At 35.7% G+C, this 12,690-nt stretch overlaps 1 protein-coding gene across 1 annotated transcript in view; it reads left to right on the plus strand.

Annotated features, from left to right (window-relative positions):
• AKT3 (AKT serine/threonine kinase 3) overlaps positions 1-12,690 on the plus strand; it is a 236,777-nt gene that overhangs the window by 193,913 nt on the left and 30,174 nt on the right. Inside the window, exon 10 of the mRNA XM_040967991.1 lies at positions 6,953-7,081. Within this exon, the coding sequence (XP_040823925.1) occupies positions 6,953-7,081 (129 nt within the window). The remainder of the gene's footprint in view (positions 1-6,952; positions 7,082-12,690) is intronic.

Genomic DNA, 12,690 nt, shown 5'->3' on the forward strand with positions numbered 1-12,690 from the left:
CACTTGGGGAATCAACTAGCAGCTCAAAGATCTTTCTCTGTCTCTCATTTTCTCTATATTTCTATCTTTACAATAGAAAGAAAATAAATCTTAAAAAGAACACATTGTATAATGATCTTGAACTCTACGAATTTGACACAGAATTGCCTTAATGATCAGATCCCAAGTTTATTTAGAATTGGATTTCTATAGGACTGGCATTGTGGTTCAACGGGTTAAGCCACTGCTTGTGACACCTGTATCTCTTAGTTGAGTGATCCTTTAAGTACTAGCTGTTGCACTTTGCATCAGGCTTCTTACTGATGCCGCGGGAAGACTGTGAATGTGTGTGTGTGTGTGTGTGTGTGTGTGTGTGTGTGTGTGTGTGTGTGTGTGTGTGTGTGTCTGCCTCTTGCTCTGCCTTTTAGATAATGAAGCTATAAGAGAATTTTATGAAATTCTGTTTCTGTGTATTATTACATACCAGGGACTTTCAAAAAAATCTTGGAAAATGCTAGACTTAATATTTTCACTTCGTTTTTGCCCTGAAGTTTGAAATACCTGTGTGTAAAGGAAATCAACTATCTTGTTACTCCTGTAAGATGTCTCTTTGGACATCTGTGATTGTTAAGTTGCCTAATTACTTAACCGGTTGTCTAGCTTATTTCAAGATGTTCCTGTTATCTATTTTCATGTTGTGAATGATCTTAAGAAATTAAATATGCTGCAGATGTTTCAATGTAATAACAGTGACATATAGTGTTGATTATCTGTAGTTATTAAAATTCAAAAGAAGCTGTATGATTTTATATTTCAGGAAAAAATAAGCATGAAACTGTAATTTTAGATTGGGAATGGTCTACAAACTGTCATGTATGATTATATTTAACCTGAATCTTTTTATAATTAGTAATATGGCAGAATTCAGCATTCTGTATCTGATTTCTGCATGGCAAAATCATCCTAACGTGTTTAAATATGTTGAATATCAGTTTTTAAAGAAACCAGCTAATATAGCGTAACAAAATATGTATGATTTCTAAGTATACTTACGAATGGTGAGTTTCTCCTCCTCAGGCCATTCTTACTCTGTATCTTTTGAATCCTATTTGTGAGAAGAAAAATGAGAGAGAGAGATCTGAATTTAAAGAAGTGAAATTACTTTTTCAAGTAACAGATAGTGTATTCAGAATGCTTAAAGACAGAGGATAGACTTATGAAAGAATCCCAAAGCGAATGTTCATTTGATCGTAAACATTGATTATGGAGTGATAGAATTCAGATAATCTTGATCATTATTTGCTATTAATTAATTGGGCTTTATACTTCATTAATCACTTATCAACAGAACTAGCATATTGATATGTTGACATTTATTAAATATTTTTTTGCCATATTCTTTCTGATGATGGAACTAAATGTATTGAGTGGCACAATGTGAATACTAGCTGTGTAGTTGCAATTTATGCACCTAACTGACTTTACTAGTTATTTAGATCCTTTCTGCTCCCTAAACTTCTACGTCTTAAACACAGATGAACTTTTAAAGACCTAAGAAAATATATAGCATAGGGCAGAAGCTTTATGAATATGCATCCATAAAATATGAGAAGCCATATAGTTCAATACAATTCAAAGTATTATTTTTGCCCATAGTACACAGGATTATGCATTATAGAACAAGATTTTTTAGGTAGGATCACAGAGATATAGAGCTGGTTCACATTTCACAGGCAGCATTCTTCCAATTTAGAAGCATGTTAAGTGTTCTTACAAGATCATAAGATCATTGGAACCCCCGAATCCTAGCCCCTGGCCTAGCATTGTCTTCACTCCATACTGCTTCCCTTACAGGGTTGAAATGAAATCTGCTGAAGGAGTATGTTAGGATTAACTCTGGGAGAACTTTGTAACCCTAAAATTCAAATCATTCAAAATGATATCTAGGATCATCACTCTCCTAGATGGAAAAATTTGTGTGTACATATATTTGTATACACAAGCCAGATGTATTTAAGATAGCATCATCAGAAACTGATTTCATATCCCTTTGATTGGTCCCAGATTTGTGTTTTGCTTCAGAACTGATGTGAGTACTCCATTGCAGACCTGTTTGGGAAGCCTGCAGTAGCTGCACTTCTCAGGTGAATCCTCATCTGTGTGCCACTATTCTCGACGGAACAGCACAGGCCAAGTCTTTCTTAGTGTTCATTCTCTTTTATCACTTATTGTTACCTGATAAATTGTGTACATAGCAACTGATAAATTGCTGAGGCTTTTATTGTGCTTAAGAAGGTAAATTGGCTTCACAGTATGTATCATGATACACAGTTTTGTTTTATTAAGGACCCACTATTTTTATTTTTGGTTACTTAGGAAAAACTAATATTTCATGATAGCATGAAATTTAGTGAACTCTCTTCAGAGACATCCACAGTAAAGCAAATTAGATATTAAACACTCTTCTGCTTGGTTCTTTTTGGCAACTACAGTCTTTATTTTCAATGTCTGTGCCCACTCAGGGACAGAAAAGACTGATCAAGGACAGTGGAATAGGCAAATCTGATTGTTCTGGAAAGCATTAGGTAGTAAGTTTCCCAAAAGTTTATCAGTTTGAGATGGAGGGAAATGGTACATAGCTTGCTACTATATTCTATTTGTGGAACACCTGACTTCATTTTCTATCTAATCATAGAATGTGTAACCATTTACACTGTTTATATGAGAAACCACCACCTTTGTAGGTTAGATAATTTCAAGCCCTAGTAGCAGCACAAAGAATGGCCTTAGAGTTTTTTTTTTATTACAGCTCTCCCAGCCTTTAACAGCTCTTTGATGTTCCTCTCACATAAATCCAGACTGATGGAAATGCGTGCTGGCTTTGTCCACTGTTTCTGCAGACCATTATGTTTCCACCCTGTCTCTCTGCATTCCCTTCATTGCAGAAATTTAATGCCATTGCTTTCAAGAACCCTCCCCTCCTCTAAAATTAAACTGTAGTATTAATGATAGCAATTTTTTTCCTTTTAGGAATTTATTTATGTGAAAGGGAGAGAAAAGGGAAGAGATAGAATGAAATGAATGAACATGAGAATGAATCTTCTAGCGTTGGTCCACCCCCCTCAATGGCTGTAACCAACAGGACTGGACCAGTCAAAAGTTATGAGCAGAACCAATCCTGGCCTCGCATGTCGGTGACAGGAGTCCAAGTACTTGGGCCATTCTTACTGCCTTCCCAGGCACATTGACAGAAAACTGGATCAGCAGTGGAGAATTCCCAGCCTGATACAGGATCGCTGAGTCACAAGTAGTGGCAGCATGTTGAGCTATGCCACAGTGCCAGCCCCAGTAACAAATTTTTAAATAGCATGACTCTTCAGCTGGGTTTCCACTTTTATAAAAGTGGATAAAAGTTTGGATTTCTTTCACATGGGGAAAAGGGAAGAGGGTTTAAAAAAGAAGAGATGTTTTCCATTCAGTATTCCACCATACTCTCAATTCCATGGACATTCCATTCCTGCAGCTCAGCTTATAGCATGTTGGTGCTTGAATGTCTGTAAGCCTAAATCTGCAATCTGCAGAGTGGTTTTTATATAGCCTTCCTAGGGCCAACTCAGTGTGTAAAACTGTGTTTGGTGGAGTCACTGTGGTTGTAGAGTCACTGACAGGCATGGATCACTGATGTTCCTTATTATTCTTTTGTGTCCACGAAGTGGCTGGCTTTATTACTTTATTTAATTTTAGTGTCCATCTTTTAAATAAAGCAATAACATGTGTCTGTGGGTATATGTATGTGGATTGTATGTGGTCTTCTAAAATTTGTAATCATTACCCTGTTGCAGTTAGAACAGAGTTTCACAGCCCATATACTACAGATGGGTGGCAAGTGTGCCCAAGTCAGGGCTTCCCTAGTGTTGAGAAGGTGCCTTGGGGTTGCTGATGTGGTCCTGAGCCACCTGTCTTCTGATCTAGGTGTTCCCTGAAAATGTGGGTTTTCACTGTGAAGTGCAAAGTGTTGGGAAACACTAGCTAGAAAGAGGACTGTTGGAGCACCAGCAGAAGCAGGAAAGATCATAGTACTGTTTTGTTACAATTTTTTTCATCTGGGAGCACAGTGGAAGAGAAGTAAAAAGTCTATTATTTCTTCTTTTACATACTAAACAACGATCTCCTGGCAAGTACTGCCTGTCCACTTTAACTAGACTAAACCTGTTGCCAATATTTTGTAGAACCTGTTATGATGTCTGTTATTTTTCTCTCTGCTAAAAGCATGATCTTTTAGATAACAACTCCGTAACTTAGAAATAGCGTTTTTACCCAGATTTTTATGCACAGTCTTTATTCTTACAACCTCTCCTATGATACCATCTCCTCTCTTACCTGTGGAGTCGATGAAGAAGCTTGCAGTCCCCATATTCACTCTTGGAAGTTAAACTAACTGTGAAGCGAAAACAGATGTACTTAAAGCTGTAAAAAGACAAACAGAGGGGAGAAAGAAAGTGATGCAGAGAAAGAACCAAAAATGATTTGTTAATATCATTGTACTTTACAGAGTAGAAGGGTTCTTAAAAAAGCATGACTAAATATTCATGCTACATTAGTGTGAAGTGTCCTGAAGAAGTGATTTCCTCATTTTCTGATATCTTGGCCATTTGACCCACTTTGAAAAAACTTTTAGGCGATATTGTTAATTATGCATGTTTGTAATCACTCTTGTTTAGAACACCCCCAAACTTACTGGAGCAGCTACTAAGGAATCTCAACATTGTTTATGTAGGCTGGTGAGAAAGGAAAAAATATGAAAGAAGATGAGCACTATTGCAAAATAACTGATTACAACTATGAAGGATTTGTTTTATTCAAAAATTAAATTATCACATATTGAAAATTATCTTCAGTGAAATCATTGATCTAACAAGGTGTTTTATGAAATTCCTAATGGACTTTGCTTTTTTCTTTAAAGTTCTATCTAGAAGAGCCCACACCATTTTGATGTCTTACAAACCAGCTACTGAAATTTCTTTGAATGTTTAAAGCATGATTGGTTCATTTATTGAATTAATAATGTCTAAGCTGTGCACTCAGTCTCTCATCTGATCGCCAAACCCACCATCCTGGACTGTTATTGATATCTACATTTGTTTCATTGATGAAACTGAGATGCATAAAATTAATATGCCCAGAGTGGCTCTGGAAGGGAAAAACTGGAATCTAATTATTATGTCTTCTGACTTGAACCCCTTATCTTAACCTATTTTGTTCTCTTGCCTTCCAGGAAATGTGCTGCTCATCTCGGACATGCTTTAGACTAATCTTTATTTCTTAATATGTCATTATAATACTTTAAAATGCTGATTTACAAAGCAAGCAGGGGGAACAGCTGTCTTGATTTGCCCAGGCCTGCCTGGCTGCCATACAACTTCTGTGTCTCGGGAAACCTCTTTGCTCTGGGCATACTTGAACAGTTGGTCATCTCCAACCACATTCTCACATCTCAGTTTATTCTGATCCCTTAAACCTTGATGTGAGACTCGCAGATTAAGGGTGAAGAATTAGTTATAAACAAGGGTTTTAAGAAAATACTGCTTAATATTAAATAACATGTATATTTTGATTGTTTTGTGTGTAGCCATTTAAAACAGCTTTGTTATAGTGTGGAGATAGGGTACACATTTTCACATGTGCATAAATCCTTGTGCATGTAAAGTATAGAGAGCACTGGGCTCATACATGTGAAAATAGATGAGAGTGGGATTGTTGTGGGTTTCAAACTACTTTCACATTTCTTTCACATTTTGTTCAGTATCTTATATTTGAAAATTTATCAGAATTTTAAATACAATGAGCAGATTTTTAAGTATTTTATACTCTTAAATATCTGCTCATGTGGTATAATTGGCATATGCATTAAAAGCAGAGCATACACCTTATGCACTAGAAGCTGTGGTCTGTACATCCCCTTGTCCTTATAGCAAGTTAGGGAAGGAGCAGCAGTGGTGCTGTTTGGACAAGATGGAGAAAGGAGCTAAAGCAGGGAGAAGAGCTAGCTGAAGGAAAGAGAAATCTCAGACAGACTAGACTGTTGCTTGGGGTTTCTAGTTGAATTTATTATTTATGACTTGCTGTTGGTTGTATAAATTTGGCTTGACTTCTGGGTTCTAGTTGGAAAAAAGTCATAAATAAGATTTAAAAATATGTGAATTTTTTATTTTAGAAAGGTTCAATGATGTATTTATGGCTTATTCAAACTTCACCTCTCCTGCTTGCTTTTGGCACATTATGATTTTCATTTGAGGTAGATGATCTTACTACCTGGTTTTAGTCTAATTTTTTAGACTGGTTTTAAATGATTTCAGAGAGATTCCAACTTTATACCAAACATATTGTACATGTTATAATCTTTTGAATATTTGACTTTCATGTGTAAAAGGGTTGGTATTTTTTAATCACAAAAAACTGCAAAAGATTACATTGCCTTACCTTACAAAGTAAGATTTAGGTTTGATTTACACCAACCAACAAAGAACATTTCTGTGGGTATTTTATAATAGCAGTGGATTCCCAAGAGAAGTTGTTAAAAACCATCTAGAAGGTGGTATATATATTATATGATGTAGAAGGTAGTATATATATTATGATTCATTAAATCCCATTTTATCTTAAAAAGGAGAAAATTGATGTTTGATTTAAAAACAGGTTTTAGTTCTTAAAACTTAGGCAATAATGGCTTTTAAAACCACAGCACTCTTTCCCACTGGTTTTAAAGTCACTAATGTCAGCATCATGAAATGTTTGACAAAACATGTTTCTTTTTAAGCCTGAGGCTAGAGCTTTGTAAGTACCTAAAGTTCTATTAACTCTAACTTTGTTTTCTTTCTGAATTACCCTATTGAGCATTCCATAATTTCTTAAAACAGAATTTTCTTTCTGTTGAAGAATGAACTAACTGTGTCATTTTTCTTTCAATACACAGTTGGAAAATTTGATGCTGGATAAAGATGGCCACATAAAAATTACAGATTTTGGACTTTGCAAAGAAGGAATCACAGATGCAGCCACCATGAAGACGTTCTGTGGCACACCAGAGTATCTGGCACCAGAGGTAGGTTTTGGTTCCATTTGTGGGAAAAATCAGAGAAACATTACATCTTACAAAGAGAGCTGGCATTAGGTATTATGAAAAATATATATATTTGCTACTTTTACTTGTATTTCATCATGAATTAAACTTACTTTATGCTCATTTGCTTAATGTGGTTTGTAGGGTCAAGTGTGTATGGAAGTTATTAGCTTTATAAGGACAAAGGCACTAATTAAGGTAGATGAAATAAATTTTATTTTTTTAAATTAAGTCCATTTTGATTTATTAGCATAGGGTTAGTGAATCAACTTAGCCAGAATGCATGTAGTTTTACAAGCTGCCTTTGACTTTCCTTAGGAACAAAGATTATAGCAATTACTGGATTTATGATATTTTTTGGAATGTGGTTGAGTTTTATTTATATAGCTAGCCCCATCTTTGAATTGATGTCAAAGTAAGCTTCAAACACTAACCTTGTGCAAAGGGTTCCATACTACTTCATTAATTTGTTTTATTCAGTAAATATTTAGTGTGTATCTACTATATCCTGGGTATTTTTCTAGGTGATAAAGTTATAGAAATAAGAAAGAACCCTAATCTCAAGGCAATTAGTTTTAATGGTGGAAAACAATAAACATGAATAGCATACCATCTTATATTCCATAGAGAAAACATAAAAGCAAAATAAAGACATGGCATTCCAGTTGTTTCAGTATGTTCTAACACTGTTGCTGGGTAATGAACTATTCTATTACACGGTGAAGCAACCAGTTTATGTGATTGTGGGTTTTCTGAACCAGGACCACAGATAAGGTTTGCAGGGATGGCTGATTTCTGCTCTACTTTTATGTGGAGCTCAGCTGAAAAAACTTCACTGGACCTGTAAAGTCAGTGGTGGCTGCTGGAGACTGGGATCCCCTGCAAGCATCTTCCCTGGTGTGTGGACCATTGCTGCTGGCTATGCATTGGTGCCTGATTAGTGCTGCTGACAGGAGCCCTTGTGCATGGCCCCTCCATTGGCCTGCAACGACTCCTGAAGACAACTTCAGAGGAGTCAGAGTTCTCTAACACCAATTGCTAAAAACAGACATCCTAAGAACAAGGTAGAAGCTGCATTGTTCCTGCCTATTTTTTAAAATCTGGTTAATAGCCAAAAGTTTATTATCTTCTCAGGAATGTACTTTCTAGGTGTATTTTTTTAGAATGAGAGTCAATTCATGTACCATCATACTTACTTTTTGAAAGAGCCTAATTTGGTGATTTTTAGTGTGCCAAGTTACACCACTGTCACTAGCATCTGATTCCGGCAGATTTCTTCACACTCAGGTCCATGTGTCTCCCTCCCCACAGCAACTTCCACTATACTTCTTTCTCTCTAGATTTGCTCCTTTTGGGTATTCCGTATAAATATCTTTGTACTGTTTACAGTCTTCTGTGTCTGGTTTCTTTCACTAAGCCTCATGTCTCCAAGGATCCTGCATGTTTTTTTGCGTGTTTATTGCCATTTCATTCTTTTCTGTGACCAGTTTTTTTGGTTACGTGCTATTTCATACCATATTCATTCATGCGATAGTTGATGGATGTTTGAGTTTCATAACTGAATTTTTTTTTTGGCTGTTGTGAATTGTGCTGCTAGTATGCATCAGTATGCATCTCTTTTGATTGCCTCGTTTCAGAAGTCACATGGCATCGTTTGGTCAAATGTTAATTTCTTGAAGCAGTTGTCAGCCTAGATTGACGAGATGGAGGCATAGGTCCTACCGCTCTGATGTGAAGGAGCATGTGAATACTCCTGCAGCCATCTTCGGAGTCACATTGATCAGAGAAAGTGATGTTTGCCCAGAGGTCTCACTAACAAGGAACAGCTGTGGCTGACACAGGAGAAACATCTGCCCAACAGGACAAACCCTGAGGCAAGATTTGTCTCATGATTGCCCTGAACCATTGAAGAGGTTAGGATAGGATTAAATAGAAAAGCCTTAAACTTAGGTGGATAAGGACTTCTATTTATTGAATATCTTCAGTGTGCTCCCTGCTGTATAAGTGCATTACATCTGTTTTCTTAATATTAGGAAACATTTTGTGATAGATGGCAAACCTCATTTCTTTTTAACGATGAGAAAACAAAGTATAAGAATTGTTACGAGTTATTAATTTTCTTGCCATCAGTATACAGCTAACAGGTGGTACAGTAATAATCAAGCTTGTAATGAGATTTGAGTAGAAAGTCTACCTCTTAAACTATTGCATAGTGGCCTCAGAAAGTGACATTTTCAAGGCCACTTAGCAATGTAAAAGTTCTAAATGTTTCTTCATTTTTTTTGAAAGGCAGAGAGTCAGTGATAGAACTATGTCTTCTGTTTGTGGTTTTACTACACCTAAATGCCTGCAACAACCAGTGCAAGCATTTCTGAAGCTAGCAGCATGTGAATCAGTCTGGGTTTCCCATGTCAGTGGCAGTCACCAGCTGCTTAAAACATCCCTGCTGCCTTCCAAGGGGCATGGTAGAAAGCTGGAATTACGTGCGGAGCCGATACTCAAACCCAGGTACTTTGAAATGGCATGTGATAATGCCAAATAGTGTCTTAACCACTGCACCAAATGTCCATCCCAGTCATTTTAATTTTTAAAACAGATGCTGTGGGGATAGATGTTATGACATGTTAAGTCACAATGCTTGGTGCCTGCAGCCCATACTGGAGTATCTATTCAAGTCCATCAGTGCCACTTCTTACTGCTTCTGGGAAGATGCAGATGATAGATCAAGTTATTTGAGTTTTTACTAGCCCTGGGAAATGGAGTTCCAGGTTCTTGGCTTCAGCCTAGCCCAGCTAGTAGAAGATTGTATCTCTCACACTCAGCTTTCTAAACAGATAAATAAATCTTAATAAGCTAATGAATAAATAAATAAATAAATAAATTAAGAAGAAACAAAACAAACAAAAACCAGATGTTTTGTAAATGCTCAGTAGGAAAAATTTAATTGGGAAGTAGAATAAATGTATATTAGCATTTTTATACAGATAATAACTCCTCTAGGCTTACAATAGGTTTTTTAGGAATTAAGTTTGCATTTCAATAATCTTGAGTTACTGTTAAGTGGTAATACTTAAAATACAGAAACTATCCAACTACTGTTTTTTTTGCTAAAAATATATTATCTGTTATGAAAACTAGAGTTAAAAATTCTCTATTTTTTATCATTGAATTAGGTAAAATTTTACAAACACTGTTTGTTTATTCAAATACAAAATCATATTTTCTAAAGTAGGATTGCTGGTGTGTATGAATGTGTTGAGAAACAAATCCTTTGTTTCTCTGGAGTTCAGTTACCCCTGCTATACATTTGCCATGAATGATGATGTCCCACATTCAGCATACCCAAATTAGTTGTGTCACAATTAAGGGAAATTATTTCTGAAGAAGATAAATATATCTCATTTCAGAAGCAGATAATGTCCTAAGAAACAGAGACAACTGCTTTCTGTGCAAATGTTATCATCTGAAGAACAAAATAATTTAATGCAAGAAGAATCTGATTCTTTCACAGGAAATGACCAATTTATTTTTTAAAAAGATATTTCTGTTTACCTTTTTAAAAATATTGCAAAAGGCTCTTTTTTAAAAGGAGCTTATATGGTATCTATGGGATCACAATTAAAATCTTTATACTTTATTTTTATTGGAGAGAATAATCATGTAATTCTGTTTGTGGCTGGTGAATCTTGAAACTAACTTCTCATACCATTTTTTAAAAAATTTTAAATATTAGTGTTATATACTGCACCGATGTTAACTGAGGACAGCTAGAAATGCCTTTATCCTATTTTTAAAAGAATTTAAACATTTAACTAAAGAATATTTCATTCACTAAAGAAATATTTATTGAATACCTATTTAATATTAGGAATTACGTTAATGCTGGAATACGAAGGAAACACGAAATTATTTTTGTCTTTGTGTAGCTTTAGTGTGTGCTAACATAAGATACAGGAAATTATAATTACCTTACCCCCCCCCCCCAAAAAAAAACCCACAGTTGTCTTACTGGAGTTACACAAAGTGGCATGTGAAGAAGAGGGCCTAAGCCTGTAGGGGTGGTCTGGGCCCAGTGAAGGGGAGCAGGAAGACCAGAGGACAGGCATACAGGTCCAGACTGGAACACAAAGGGGCTTAGTTTGGGTTTGTTCCTGAGGGTTAGAGAATATCACCTGTGAATTGCGAGGAAGGTGATACTGTGATCCCGGCTACCTGGTATCTGTGCAGGAGAGGGTAGACATGAGCCCATATCCTTCCCTGTTCCATCAGATGGTGACTTTCACCTTTTTGTAACCTTGAAATTTCTCCAAATGCTGTAATTAATGCTAGTCTTTTCTTGATAATGGTGTATGTAGTAGTTATGTCTCAGATCTGGAATGTAGTCCTAACTATCCCTTCTCTGGGATGACTTACTCTCAGTATTTTCCCTTCTCCTGCTCTTGTACAGTTGATTACATCATGTAGAGGGGTTTTTTGGGGTGTGTGTGTGTTTGCTTTTGCATATGTGGAATCAGTTTAAAACCAATTCAATAAATGTCCTACATTTCAAACTCTACTGAAGTCTTTAGATTGACTTCTTGTAAATGAACCCAGTTTATTTCTTGTGATAGAAAGCACCAAGAAAGTAATTTACAGCATATATGTACCATTTGTTCAAGACAGAATATTTTTAAAAGTGCTTTTTTCCTAGCTTCATTTTGTGAAGAATAGGACTTACAAAGTGCCACTCTTCCAGCTTGGGAAGCACTCTAGTCTGTTCCTTTTGTTTGTGTTTTCAAAAGGCACTACCCAAGTTGATCCTAGCACAGTGTGCATGTAATGTGCTGCTATCTCTTAAAATGAATTTGTATGTGTAGTTATATACAAGTGTGGCTTCATTTTTCCTTAAAATTAACTTGATATATAGTAAATTGTAGACCATAATTTATCATGAGGAGATTTTTGTCTTTGTAATCCATCCCATATTTTCACACCTAAAAATTATAAAAGAAATCAGACATCATATCTAAAGTCTTACTGTTAAATTTTATTTGATTTGGCTCCTATTGAATCCAAACCCTTTTATGCAGTGCTAATTATTTAGAGTCTCAGCTTTGCTCTTGAGTTAGCAGTACCTGATCAACTTTCCAACTGTAAAACAGTTTGAAAATCAAATGTAGCTTACATGCAAGACCCAACAAAATTAAAAGTGTTAAGTACGTTTTGGCAGTTCACTTTTATTATGCCCAGTCCTCAAATGTACCCGCAGATAATCATCTGAATGTTAGTTATTTTTCACATGCTTATGTGATCACACAGAAAGTACATGTTAAAAAGAAGCAGATGGTGACAGATGGGGAAGGTTGAATAAGGTGGTTTTGGAAACCTAGAGAACTGCACTTCTGTAATAGTGTAAAAATAAAAATTATTTGATAATCAAGTTAGAACTAACAAAAAGATTACGGAAATGACTGGGTTGTTAGGAAATGTGCATTATCTGTGATTACTGCTGAGGAAGAGAAATATATAATTTTATTTAAGTACAATATGAGTTTTCTTAATATCTAAAAAGACAGGTTTTAATACATTCTTAATTTTCAGAACCTATTTTT

The sequence above is a fragment of the Ochotona curzoniae genome, unplaced genomic scaffold, assembly GCF_017591425.1.
Source record: "Ochotona curzoniae isolate NIBS_2020 unplaced genomic scaffold, NIBS_Ocur_1.0 scaffold_4683, whole genome shotgun sequence".
NCBI classification, from domain to species: domain Eukaryota; kingdom Metazoa; phylum Chordata; class Mammalia; order Lagomorpha; family Ochotonidae; genus Ochotona; species Ochotona curzoniae.